The 13,290-nt window shown below is 38.4% G+C and overlaps 2 protein-coding genes across 3 annotated transcripts; both read right to left on the bottom strand.

The window, feature by feature from the left end:
* Positions 1 to 4,447: 4,447 nt before the first annotated feature.
* On the bottom strand, positions 4,448 to 6,831 carry LOC114475594 (UDP-glucuronosyltransferase 2C1-like). Of its 2 annotated transcripts, XM_028466551.1 has the most exons (4): positions 6,711 to 6,831; positions 6,259 to 6,542; positions 5,474 to 6,187; positions 4,448 to 5,331 (listed from the first exon to the last, which is right to left on the bottom strand). In XM_028466551.1, exons 1-4 carry the CDS (start codon positions 6,712 to 6,714, stop codon positions 4,747 to 4,749), a joined length of 1,587 nt encoding a protein of 528 aa, XP_028322352.1. In that variant the 5' UTR covers positions 6,715 to 6,831; the 3' UTR covers positions 4,448 to 4,746. The 2 variants fall into 2 exon arrangements, with proteins under 2 accessions (XP_028322352.1, XP_028322353.1); XM_028466552.1 differs by lacking the exons at positions 6,259 to 6,542; positions 6,711 to 6,831 and having other exon boundaries at positions 5,474 to 6,018; positions 6,105 to 6,188.
* Positions 6,832 to 10,760: 3,929 nt separating this feature from the next.
* Positions 10,761 to 12,949, bottom strand: LOC114475599 (UDP-glucuronosyltransferase 1-2-like). The gene is made up of 4 exons (XM_028466560.1): positions 12,913 to 12,949; positions 12,461 to 12,744; positions 11,676 to 12,389; positions 10,761 to 11,533 (listed from the first exon to the last, which is right to left on the bottom strand). Exons 1-4 carry the CDS (start codon positions 12,914 to 12,916, stop codon positions 10,949 to 10,951), a joined length of 1,587 nt encoding a protein of 528 aa, XP_028322361.1. The 5' UTR covers positions 12,917 to 12,949; the 3' UTR covers positions 10,761 to 10,948.
* Positions 12,950 to 13,290: the final 341 nt, after the last annotated feature.

Raw genomic sequence — 13,290 nt, 5'->3', positions numbered from 1 at the left:
TTATAAATAAACAAAATTGTGAAAATTTCAATCTGTGTTTTACTTCCCACATATGCTGTTCTGTGTGCCCTTGTAAGTTATCGTAAGGTGTATTAAAAAAAAATGTTTTTATTTCATAAATAACATTGTGCTTTTCAAAAGGTGCAAAAATATTTATCTATAAAAGTTACAGGGTTGTATAGATTAAACTGTTCCAGGTACAGTCTTTAGTCTTATGTTCAAGTCTCTTTAAAGTAAAACAAATAATATATATATATATATATATAACTTTAAAAACAATTCCCTTTAGAGCAGTTAAAATATATATATATTAATAAGTTAAATATGGACAAATGATTAACACTGTTCAAAGAGTGTTTCATCTCTGTGATGGTTAATTATATATATATATATAAAATGAAGCACATAATGCTGTATAATTGTATGCTCATTTTGACTTTTTACCCTGTAAATGTTCAGTATCAAAGAACATCATTTTTTAGAAATTTTGTGTGGAGATAAGCTTATGTTTCTGATAAAGCTGCAACCGTGAAACCTGAAATACCCAATGTTAAAAAAAAAAAGTTTAAGGTTAACCATAATAAACCTAAAATTTCTATTCATTATTTTGTATAATTACGGTTATAAGCCCTGCATATTATATTATATCTTTACTATTTTATAATGCCTTGTATCAGGCTGGGGCTGGGTTAATTGAACTTGAATCACCACTACTTAAATGTAAAAGATCATAGAAAATTTTAAAATAGAATAAACCCAGCAAACAAATACATTTGAAAGAAAGTAAAAACAGATTGGAAAAAAGAACACATGGCTTATTTCTCTGTATCTGAAAAACACCTGGCTGCCCTTTTACTTTAAAAGTCGTATCCATGGCCATGTGTCAGTCTTAGCATTCCATACTGTTTGCTTATGTCTACAGCTTCAGCTGCTGAAAGACAGGAAGTGATGTTTCTTTAGTGGAATTGGTGCTATTTGAGTTTTAAATATATACAAAGAATGATTCGAATATGAGAAAGAAATGCCTGTGTGCATTTAAATAATATGACTTTATTCACTTGTGTGTGTCGTGGTGCATTTTGTCTATTTGTTCTGACTGCTTATAACATTATGCATGAGTGAAGTTAGTTCTTCTTAGTATTTACTATTTTACTCAGGGACAAATAACTTGATCTGTAATGACACAGGCCAGCATCATTTTCCAAGGTTTTGCAATAAAAGGTTTGAGATTTTTCTGCCTGCCAGACAGCTCAGTAAGAAACCATCCAAGTCCAAATAAAAACCAGCTGCCTGTAGCTTTGGATTCAGATTTAATTGAGCCTGAGGGTAATCTGTGGAGAGAATTACAAAATACTATCCAGATTCCATGAGATGAGCCATGCACATAGACTTTTCTACAAGTTTTTAGTACAATAAGATGGTATTTTGTGTGTCAAAAACTCACAATTAGCAAATAGGATGATGTTTCATGTGCGGAAACATTGTTTATTTTCAGGATTTGTGGTGAATCTTCTAATGATTCCTCCAGAAAAGTACTTTTCATCTCTAATAGCCTGCAGTAAACCAAATGACCATCATTTCATTTTTGTGGTTTAAGGTTTGCCGTGACATGACCTAACACAGTGTGGACATCAGATAAAACTGTCCTAAAGGATTAGAAATTTTATTATTATTATTTTTTAGTTATGACTGAGTAAACAGACTGCAGGATAAACTGAGGCTCGGTCAAAGTGGAGGAAAATAGATACATTTGTTCTTCTGGCCTTTCGTTGCTGTTTATGTGAGTCGGTGGAGAATATGATGTCAAGTCTGGCAGCCACCCTTTGGAAGCCTTAAAAGCCTCTGTGTGTGTTTGTGCATGTGCGTGTAATTGTTCGTTAAGTGTATTAATTCTTTCAATTATTCGGCATTGTTGAATTGCCTCTATTATTTAGTCAGCGCTAAATTCAATACTCTACCTACTCCCTTTTAGTCACCAGCTTAGAGTGGATCAGTCTAGGAGTGGACTAGCATACCAGGCATCGTCCCAAAGTGGGACGGTTCGGTCCACTAGTTTTTTTTTTTTGGTAACAGGTGGCCAAAAATGCTCTAAAAGAACCAAAAACGTGGCAATAAAAGAGTTTAGAGTGACTAAAATGGACCAAAGGCAGTCAAAAGTGACCAAAAATGGGCAAATAAAGAGGAACTAGGTGGTATGCAATGGCAAAGGGTAGCTTATATGTGGCAAACAATAGTGAAAAAGGGCAAAAATGTGGAAAAATTGATCAAGTGGTACGTATTGGGCAAAAGTTAGCTTATTTGAATGAAAAGTGGCCAAAAATAAATTAAAGAAAGGACAACATTTGGATGTGTCCAAAAGCACTTGCAAAAATAGGAAAAAAAGGGATATTTATTGGCAAAGGGTAGCCAAAGTCTAAAAAAGTGTCAGAACTTTTTGAAAAGGGGTAAAAATGGGACAAAGGAAGTTGCAAAATGTAAATAGCTAAAAAGGGGTTAAAAAATGTCCAGCTTTTAAGGTTTTCTAGGGGAATAATAATTCAAATTAAAACATAAAGAGACAATTATTAAGAATCACTGACTTAATAACGGCTTGCACATGGTGTCCTCTGATACTGTAGTGGACTGGTCTGGACACTAAATGCCAGGGCTGAATTTTTGTCCCAGTTCACCCCTGGATCAGTCTCTCCCACACAATACATGCACTGAGATAAGTAGCAGCCGTCATCACAGAAGGATTTTCCAGGAAGAGAGGGTGCGAGAACACATCAGGAAAAAGGGGGTGGGGGGTATGGTGACAATGTATAGCACCTGCTTTATGTACATGTGCGCAGACATCACATCTGGAAACGGAATGTGACGTATTGGAACTGTATCATGAGGTGTAGAAGTAAAGCTGGTCTGTAGAGTGTAAAATGCTGACTTCACTTTGAAACTGTAATTATTATGTAACTGGAGAACAAATACTTTATAAGGCAGGGATGGGAAACTCTGTCACAGTGGGGGCCACAAACTTGTGATTGTCTCTGAACCACCACATTATCAACATTCATGTCAGCATTTAGAATAATGATCAATCAGATTAATACGGTGGGGGGGGACAATGGGTTTGGATGTTTTGTCAGTTTTTAGTCATTTTGTGCGCTTTTTTTAGTAATTTAGAGGCCCCAAAAAATTAGACTGAGGGCCACATGTGTCCCCCGGGCCGCCAGTTGCCTATGCCTACTATAAGGGGTGGCCAATCCAGTGTCAGTCAATTAAGAAGGTCAATCCTAAACATTGCAATAACATATAGCGTTATTGTGAGAGTCTAAGTTTTCTTTATCCCAAGAAAAGATGATCAAACCTCGTAACCAGCTGTGATTAGTATTGAACAGGACATGTCAAATTTGCCTACAAACCAAATAGACGAGTCATTGGGGAAAATGGAAATACTGTTGGAATAATAAAACTCTTCTTGTTTGCATATGACGGAAGGTTTGGCACTCATGTTACATAACTATATCTGGACAGGATCCAAATGCTCTTTGAACTTAATACCTTCCTGCCAACCATGACATTTACATCCTATTAGCTTGACCACAGCTGTAGTAGGCTACATGAGACACGTAATTCCATACAAACACTTGGAATTTTGCTAGTAAGTTCCACGTTTCTCTCTGGCGTTATTTCTGTTGCCACATCCTTGACCTTCCTGCTTCACCACAAGAATTCTTCATGATTACAAAATGTATGTACAGTCAAATATTTAGCTGTGTTTACCAGGACAGCGACGCATACAGGAGAACTCGCGCTGTCATTCTTTTGGATGTGTCCAAAAGCACTTGCAAAAATAGGAAAAAAAGGGATATTTATTGGCAAAGGGTAGCCAAAGTCTAAAAAAGTGTCAGACCTTTTTCAAAAAGGGGTAAAAATGGGACAAAGGAAGTTGCAAAATGTAAATAGCTATTCTTTTCATTCTTTTGTGGTTTGTCCGCATCTGTTTTTGGACAGTTTCGAGGAAAACGGGGAACGTTTTTTCAGAAAAACCTGTTTACCATATTTGAAGCATATTTGACCGATGATGTCATTTACCGCAATGAATACAAAATGTATAACAAGCAAAGGAGAAGAAATGTGATTCTCAGTGTTACCATGACCCTTACTGTGTTTGTATGCAAAGCAAAACCCTGTGTTAAAGGAATACATTAATGAAGTTGTACAGTAATGTTTTGACTCGGATCCAGGAAAAATAAAAATTATCAAATTGTTCTTTAATTCTTTAACCTTCAAAAATGAAAGACTCAACAATATACTAAAATATACACTGATACATATTTAGCATTTATTTTAACAACAACCTCCACCTGGTACAATGGTAAAATATATTAAACATTGGATAGTTTGGGATTGACTGCACATGTTGATTTGCATTTAAATCAAATGGAAAAGTAAATTAAAAAACATTTACCCCAAATATGTTTATTTTCCATTAATATCTTCACAAATCACAAAATAGGTTTTTTGTCTTCCAAACGAGGCCTCACAAATATCTTATAACTGAAAGGCTTCAACTCAAGCCATCCCTTGACTGCGATCAGCATGAAAGAAGAGAATAAATTTCATAGAAAAGGTTGATCTTTATACATAATTTTATATCAAATAGTAAAGCCCAATTGTTTTGTTAACAGCTACATTACGTACAATACTGAATTGTGAGTAATGGACATGATTGATTCTTACTACAGCTGATTTGGAGAGGGTGGACTTTCAGTTTTGTTTGTTTTTTTTGGTTCTTTTTGTTCTACAGCACAGGCGCCAAAGCAATGCTACAAATGTAAAAATCAGCAATAACGCTACAGTCAGCAGGAAGGCCACCACGTCCAAACAGTAGTATGAGTACCAAGGCAACTTATATGCCTCTGTACGTAAGTGAGGAGCCCCTTTGTGGCGCATCACATACTCTACCCAGAATACGGCCTGGTCCATTGGTGCCATTGGCTGATCTCTGTGCAAGCTCGACATCTGCTTTATCTTCTGACGATAGCTGTCCTGATGGAGCAGCTCCTTTAGGCCTTGCTCGATTGTGTGCGAGTTAACATCAACCAGAGGAAGGATCTTTCCAGCACCTCTCTCCTGCAAGCGTAGAAGGTTGTCGAACTGGTCAAAAAACAAGGGGATTCCCAGGACAGGGACTCCGTGATAGATGGCCTCTTGGACTCCATTGGTTCCTCCATGTGCCACAAAGACTTTGGTTTGTGGGTGGCCCAGGAGATCTTTCTGGGGCATCCATTCCACCAAGAGTGTGTTGTTACCCAGTGTAGAGGGACGGTCCCCTTTGTGTCTCCATATAATCTGATGCAGAACAAAAATTCAATACATCAATCTTGAGTTGTCCAAATTAAACAACAGCAACTCTACAATCAAGTTCACTTAATGTCATAAAAAAGCCACTCAAAGTTGTCAGTGGACATGTTATCATTGTATTTATCATTACCTTTTGAGGCATCCTTGCAAAGGCGCTGGCAATTTCATCTGCAACCTCTCTGGGTAAAGCGTCAACCAGAGTTCCCAGAGTCATTATGATGATTCCGTGCTCCCCAGCACTCTGAACAAACTCCTCTAGGTCTGCTGGCAGAGGTTGGGCTGGTTTGCACTGGAAGCCTCCAATGTAAACAACATTTGGCATGGTGGGTCGAGGAAATTCAAACACAAAATCAGACCTGAAGAGCCAAATGTCTGCTTCCTGCAGGAGGGAGTTGACGTCACATCCACCATCAACATATTTACTACAGAAGCCTTCATAGCTTGGTCCCACCATGAATCTGTTCTGGTAAAGTATGATTCCATAGAAAAGTATGTTCTTGACCCTCTGGATGAAACTCATTTTATCTGTTAAACCTGATCCTGGAACTGGGATGTAAGAAAGAGGCGACGGGGCGATTACAAAGTGACCCTCCCCACTGGGTATCCAGCGTACATTGAGCACCAAAGGCAGGTTGAGGTATTTGGCGAGCAAGACTCCAGGGGCCATGGCTGGATCTGTAAGAACCAGATCATACTTAGAATCTCTTAAGCTTTGCATCAGACTTTGATTTTCAATCATTTCAATGAGCGTGTCAGCCCACATCTGATGGGCTTGTCCAATCATTGAAAGGAAGTGTTTGGTGAGTTTGAGGAAAGTCAGCATCGATGCTCCTTCTCGTTGAGCCTAAAAAGAGACAAATAGAGTGGGCATGTAAAGACAATAGAAAATAACCCAAAGAAAGAGCTTCAACATACCCTCATATGTTCCTCAAGGTAGACTCCAAAAAAGTCCTCCATATTGTCATCCATTTGTAACGTGACAGGTGTGTAGAGAGAAGACTTTTCTGGAATGTACCAACTGTTGGATGACCTGATTACTGTGAGGTTGTGTCCTCTCTCCTTTAGCTCCACAAGCAAAATCTTCATATTCACCCAATGGCTGCCATCCACAGGGTAAACCAAGATATTTCCTCCATCGCAATGTGATGTGAGGAGAATCAAGCATAACGTAAGAGGAGCAAGTTTTTCACTCATTACACCTGTAAAACCATACAGAACAAAACATTTTTTGCTGATTCATGTGTCACATGCTTGTAAAAGAAAAAAAAACAAGCATTTAAAACCATTACATTACTACAATTAGCATGAAATTTGGCATTTGGTTGAGTAAATAATTTACAAGAGTAGTTTTCCTGATATGTCCTTACCCATGTTCAGAAAAAGCTGTATAATTCTCGCACAGAATGACAGTTCATCAACTGAATCATTGGGTTTTCCAAGTTCAAACTCCACTGTTCATTGTGACCACCCCTCCCATGTAAATAATTTACATGGCACGTGTACCATTACAGTACAGAGTAGTGGGCAGCACTCTGTAAAAAGAAAGATTGTTATTTTTTATACCAAGTTTGAAAACTGTCCTTAATCATGTAAAAAGAGTGGATCAGACCTTTTAACACTGCAGTGAGCTTAGTCTCACAAAATGAGACAATTTAACTTGTTTCTAATGGTTTTTTTCCTCTGCCTGGTTGTTTACATCACTGAGTTGTGTGTCAAAGTTGAATGTCAGTTGTTATCGCTGAACGTGAAAAGCAAGTTCAGACCTAGGCCATGAGTTGTCACGTTACTATCTGGGCTTTCTGTATTTTTGACCTCTAAAAGTAAAATAAAACTTTACATAAGTATTATTTAGAAACATCTGAGATCAAGTTTGCCTTCTCTGTGACATACTGAACATTACGCATCCACAAGACTATTTGATTATGTTTGGGTTTGCGTGTAATTGTTCGTTAAGTGTATTAATTCTTTCAATTGTTCGGCATTGTTGAATTGCCTCTATTATTTAGTCAGCGCTAAATTCAATACTCTACCTACTCCCTTTTAGTCACCAGCTTAGAGTGGATCAGTCTAGGAGTGGACTAGCATACCAGGCATCGTCCCAAAGTGGGACGGTTCGGTCCACTAGTTTTTTTTTTTTGGTAACAGGTGGCCAAAAATGCTCTAAAAGTACCAAAAACGTGGCAATAAAAGAGTTTAGAGTGACTAAAATGGACCAAAGGCAGTCGAAAGTGACCAAAAATGGGCAAATAAAGAGGAACCAGGTGGTATGCAATGGCAAAGGGTAGCTTATATGTGGCAAACAATAGTGAAAAAGGGCAAAAATGTGGAAAAATTGATCAAGTGGTACGTATTGGGCAAAAGTTAGCTTATTTGAATGAAAAGTGGCCAAAAATAAATTAAAGAAAGGACAACATTTGGATGTGTCCAAATGCACTTGCAAAAATAGGAAAAAAAGGGATATTTATTGGCAAGGGGTAGCCAAAGTCTAAAAAAGTGTCAGAACTTTTTGAAAAGGGGTAAAAATGGGACAAAGGAAGTTGCAAAATGTAAATAGCTAAAAAGGGGTTAAAAAGTGTCCAGCTTTTAAGGTTTTCTAGGGGAATAATAATTCAAATTAAAACATAAAGAGACAATTATTAAGAATCACTGACTTAATAACGGCTTGCACATGGTGTCCTCTGATACTGTAGTGGACTGGTCTGGACACTAAATTCCAGGGCTGAATTTTTGTCCCAGTTCACCCCTGGATCAGTCTCTCCCACACAATACATGCACTGAGATAAGTAGCAGCCGTCATCACAGAAGGATTTTCCAGGAAGAGAGGGTGCGAGAACACATCAGGAAAAAGGGGGTGGGGGGTATGGTGACAATGTATAGCACCTGCTTTATGTACATGTGCGCAGACATCACATCTGGAAACGGAATGTGACGTATTGGAACTGTATCATGAGGTGTAGAAGTAAAGCTGGTCTGTAGAGTGTAAAATGCTGACTTCACTTTGAAACTGTAATTATTATGTAACTGGAGAACAAATACTTTATAAGGCAGGGATGGGAAACTCTGTCACAGTGGGGGCCACAAACTTGTGATTGTCTCTGAACCACCACATTATCAACATTCATGTCAGCATTTAGAATAATGATCAATCAGATTAATACGGTGGGGGGGGGACAATGGGTTTGGATGTTTTGTCAGTTTTTAGTCATTTTGTGCGCTTTTTTTAGTAATTATGTGTGTTTTTGTAAAAGTTTGTCTTTGGAGTTGTTCTGTAATGTGTTGTTGTTGTTGTTTCATGTATTTTCCTGTCATTTTGTGTAATTTTGTGAACACTTTGTGTGTCTTTGGTGCTATTCTGTAATGTGTTGTTTTGTGTATTTTTGTAGCCATTTTGTTTGTTTAGGTGGTTGTTGTGTCTGTCTTTGTTGTCGTTTTATGTGTCATTTTGGGGGTATACTACGAATCTAGATTGGGTTAAGCTACGTTAGCTGGCTTGAACTAACCAAACATTCCTTTCCAGATTGGTGCTGGACGATAAACGTCAGTCAAACCACACTGTTTTACGCCAATTAATTTCACCCTTGTACGAGCAGGAGGCGGAGCTTTTATACTTGCTATCAGATCTGATCCATTTCATAACCTGCTCAGTTACGTGTTGCTTAAGTTTAAAAATATGAAGAATTCATAATTCAGACCAAAAACACCACTGGTGGTGCCGTAAAAGCAGAACGTTATTAATGCAGGAATTGATGTGTTCATGTTTACATTTGTGAGATTATAAATGGAGAATAAATGGACATTCTGATAAGTTTCACTTTTTAACGTGTCTGCTGTGGCTCTGATCCTTCATTCATGCAGATCAGCCTACATCATAAGGTGGAATATTTGTTTATATTTTATATTATCTACAGGAGAAAAACTTGGTTGGGACCAGGTTAGCTGTGAAAGACTAGTTGCCATAGTGATTCAGCTTCAGCGAGCTTTGTAGTCCAGCACACACGGATTAACTCCTGGAAGTTAGCGCGATAAGAGGTAATCTAGATTTGTAGCATACCCCCTTTGTGTATTTTTGAAGTTGTTTTGTGTTTTTGTGTACTTTGCGTATCATGTTGGATTACATATTCCTTCTAATTTCTTGAAATACATTTTTTTGGGGATTTGTTTGAGAGGCCCCAAAAAATTAGACTGAGGGCCACATGTGTCCCCCGGGCCGCCAGTTGCCTATGCCTACTATAAGGGGTGGCCAATCCAGTGTCAGTCAATTAAGAAGGTCAATCCTAAACATTGCAATAACATATAGCGTTATTGTGAGAGTCTAAGTTTTCTTTATCCCAAGAAAAGATGATCAAACCTCGTAACCAGCTGTGATTAGTATTGAACAGGACATGTCAAATTTGCCATCAAACCAACAAGACGAGTCATTGGGGAAAATGGAAATACTGTTGGAATAATAAAACTCTTCTTGTTTGCATATGACGGAAGGTTTGGCACTCATGTTACATAACTATATCTGGACAGGATCCAAATGCCCTTTGAACTTAATACCTTCCTGCCAACCATGACATTGACATCCTATTAGCTTGACCACAGCTGTAGTAGGCTACATGAGACATGTAATTCCATACAAACACTTGGAATTTTGCTAGTAAGTTCCACGTTTCTCTCTGGCGTTATTTCTGTTGCCACATCCTTGACCTTCATGCTTCACCACAAGAATTCTTCATGATTACAAAATGTATGTACAGTCAAATATTTAGCTGTGTTTACCAGGACAACGACGCATACAGGAGAACTCGCGCTGTCATTCTTTTTTGGTTTGTCCGCATCTGTTTTTGAACAGTTTCGAGGAAAACGGGGAACGTTTTTTCAGAAAAACCTGTTTACCATATTTGAAGCATATTTGACCGATGATGTCATTTACCTCAATGAACACAAAATGCATAACAAGCAAAGGAGAAGAAATGTGATTCTCAGTGTTACCATGACCCTTACTGTGTTTGTATGCAAAGCAAAACCCTGTGTTAAAGGAATACATTAATGAAGTTGTATAGTAATGTTTTGACTCGGATCCAGGAAAAATAAAAATTATCAAATTGTTCTTTAATTCTTTAACCTCCAAAAATTAAAGACTCAACAATATACTAAAATATACACTGATACAGATATCAAAACATATTTAGCATTTATTTTAACAACAACCTCCACCTGGTACAATGGTAAAATATATTAAACATTGGATAGTTTGGGATTGACTGCACATGTTGATTTGCATTTAAATCAAATGGAAAAGTAAATTAAAAAACATTTACCCCAAATATGTTTATTTTCCATTAATATCTTCACAAATCACAAAATAGGTTTTTTGTCTTCCAAACAAGGCCTCACAAATATCTTATAACTGAAAGGCTTCAACTCAAGCCATCCCTTGACTGCGATCAGCATGAAAGAAGAGAATAAATTTCATAGAAAAGGTTGATCTTTATACATCATTTTATATCAAATAGTAAAGCCCAATTGTTTTGTTAACAGCTACATTACGTACAATACTGAATTGTAAGTAATGGACATGATTGATTCTTACTACAGCTGATTTGGAGAGGGTGGACTTTCAGTTTTGTTTGTTTTTTTTGGTTCTTTTTGTTCTACAGCACAGGCGCCAAAGCAATGCTGCAAATGTAAAAATCAGCAATAACGCTACAGTCAGCAGGAAGGCCACCACGTCCAAACAGTAGTATGAGTACCAAGGCAACTTATATGCCTCTGTACGTAAGTGAGGAGCCCCTTTGTGGCGCATCACATACTCTACCCAGAATACGGCCTGGTCCATTGGTGCCATTGGCTGATCTCTGTGCAAGCTCGACATCTGCTTTATCTTCTGATGATAGCTGTCCTGATGGAGCAGCTCCTTTAGGCCTTGCTCGATTGTGTGCGAGTTAACATCAACCAGAGGAAGGATCTTTCCAGCACCTCTCTCCTGCAAGCGTAGAAGGTTGTCGAACTGGTCAAAAAACAAGGGGATTCCCAGGACAGGGACTCCGTGATAGATGGCCTCTTGGACTCCATTGGTTCCTCCATGTGCCACAAAGACTTTGGTTTGTGGGTGGCCCAGGAGATCTTTCTGGGGCATCCATTCCACCAAGAGTGTGTTGTTACCCAGTTTAGAGGGACGGTCCCCTTTGTGTCTCCATATAATCTTATGCAGAACAAAAATTCAATACATCAATCTTGAGTTGTCCAAATTAAACAACAGCAACTCTACAATCAAGTTCACTTAATGTCATAAAAAAGCCACTCAAAGTTGTCAGTGGACATGTTATCATTGTATTTATCATTACCTTTTGAGGCATCCTTGCAAAGGCGCTGGCAATTTCATCTGCAACCTCTCTGGGTAAAGCGTTAACCAGAGTTCCCAGAGTCATTATGATGATTCCGTGCTCCCCAGCACTCTGAACAAACTCCTCTAGGTCTGCTGGCAGAGGTTGCGCTGGTTTGCACTGGAAGCCTCCAATGTAAACAACATTTGGCATGGTGGGTCGAGGAAATTCAAACACAAAATCAGACCTGAAGAGCCAAATGTCTGCTTCCTGCAGGAGGGAGTTGACGTCACATCCACCATCAACATATTTACTACAGAAGCCTTCATAGCTTGGTCCCACCATGAATCTGTTCTGGTAAAGTATGATTCCATAGAAAAGTATGTTCTTGACCCTCTGGATGAAACTCATTTTATCTGTTAAACCTGATCCTGGAACTGGGATGTAAGAAAGAGGCGACGGGGCGATTACAAAGTGACCCTCCCCACTGGGTATCCAGCGTACATTGAGCACCAAAGGCAGGTTGAGGTATTTGGCGAGAAAGACTCCAGGGGCTATGGCTGGATCTGTAAGAACCAGATCATACTTGGAATCTCTTAAGCTTTGCATCAGACTTTGATTTTCAATCATTTCAATGAGCGTGTCAGCCCACATCTGATGGATTTGTCCAATCTTTGAAATGAAGTGTTTGGTGAGTTTGAGGAAAGTCAGCATCGATGCTCCTTCTCGTTGAGCCTAAAAAGAGACAAATAGAGTGGGCATGTAAAGACAATAGAAATTAACCTAAAGAAAGAGCTTCAACATACCCTCATATGTTCCTCAAGGTAGACTCCAAAAAAGTCCTCCATATTGTCATCCATTTGTAACGTGACAGGTGTGTAGAGAGAAGACTTTTCTGGAATGTACCAACTGTTGGATGACCTGATTACTGTGAGGTTGTGTCCTCTCTCCTTTAGCTCCACAAGCAAAATCTTCATATTCACCCAATGGCTGCCATCCACAGGGTAAACCAAGATATTTCCTCCATCGCAATGTGATGTGAGGAGAATCAAGCATAACGTAAGAGGAGCAAGTTTTTCACTCATTACACCTGTAAAACCATACAGAACAAAACATTTTTTGCTGATTCATGTGTCACATGCTTGCAAAAGAAAAAAAAACAAGCATTTAAAACCATTACATTACTGCAATTAGCATGAAATTTGGCATTTGGTTGAGTAAATAATTTACAAGAGTAGTTTTCCTGATATGTCCTTACCCATGTTCAGAAAAAGCTGTATAATTCTCGCACAGAATAACAGTTCATCAACTGAGTCATTGGGTTTTCCAAGTTCAAACTCCACTGTTCATTGTGACCACCCCTCCCATGTAAATAATTTACATGGCACGTGTACCATTACAGTACAGAGTAGTGGGCAACACTCTGTAAAAAGAAAGATTGTTATTTTTTATACCAAGTTTGAAAACTGTCCTTAATCATGTACAGAGAGTGGATCAGACCTTTTAACACTGCAGTGAGCTTAGTCTCACAAAACGAGACAATTTAACTTGTTTCTAATGGTTTTTTTCCTCTGCCTGGTTGTTTATATCACTGAGTTGTGCGTCAAAGTTGAATGTCAGTTATTATCAATGAACG

The sequence above is a fragment of the Gouania willdenowi genome, chromosome 14 (genome assembly GCF_900634775.1).
Source record: "Gouania willdenowi chromosome 14, fGouWil2.1, whole genome shotgun sequence".
NCBI lineage: Eukaryota > Metazoa > Chordata > Actinopteri > Blenniiformes > Gobiesocidae > Gouania > Gouania willdenowi.
This window is presented reverse-complemented; position numbering and strand designations above follow the sequence as displayed.

What these genes read in the sequence shown, in the direction of transcription:
- LOC114475594 (XM_028466551.1), bottom strand. An exon ending in ACCTTGAGGAACATATGAGG is followed by an intron (nt 6,188 to 6,258) that starts GTATGTTGAAGC and finishes GTCTCTTTTTAG; the next exon opens with GCTCAACGAGAAGGAGCATC. An exon ending in TTGCAAGGATGCCTCAAAAG is followed by an intron (nt 5,332 to 5,473) that starts GTAATGATAAAT and finishes GTTCTGCATCAG; the next exon opens with ATTATATGGAGACACAAAGG.
- LOC114475599 (XM_028466560.1), bottom strand. An exon ending in ACCTTGAGGAACATATGAGG is followed by an intron (nt 12,390 to 12,460) that starts GTATGTTGAAGC and finishes GTCTCTTTTTAG; the next exon opens with GCTCAACGAGAAGGAGCATC. An exon ending in TTGCAAGGATGCCTCAAAAG is followed by an intron (nt 11,534 to 11,675) that starts GTAATGATAAAT and finishes GTTCTGCATAAG; the next exon opens with ATTATATGGAGACACAAAGG.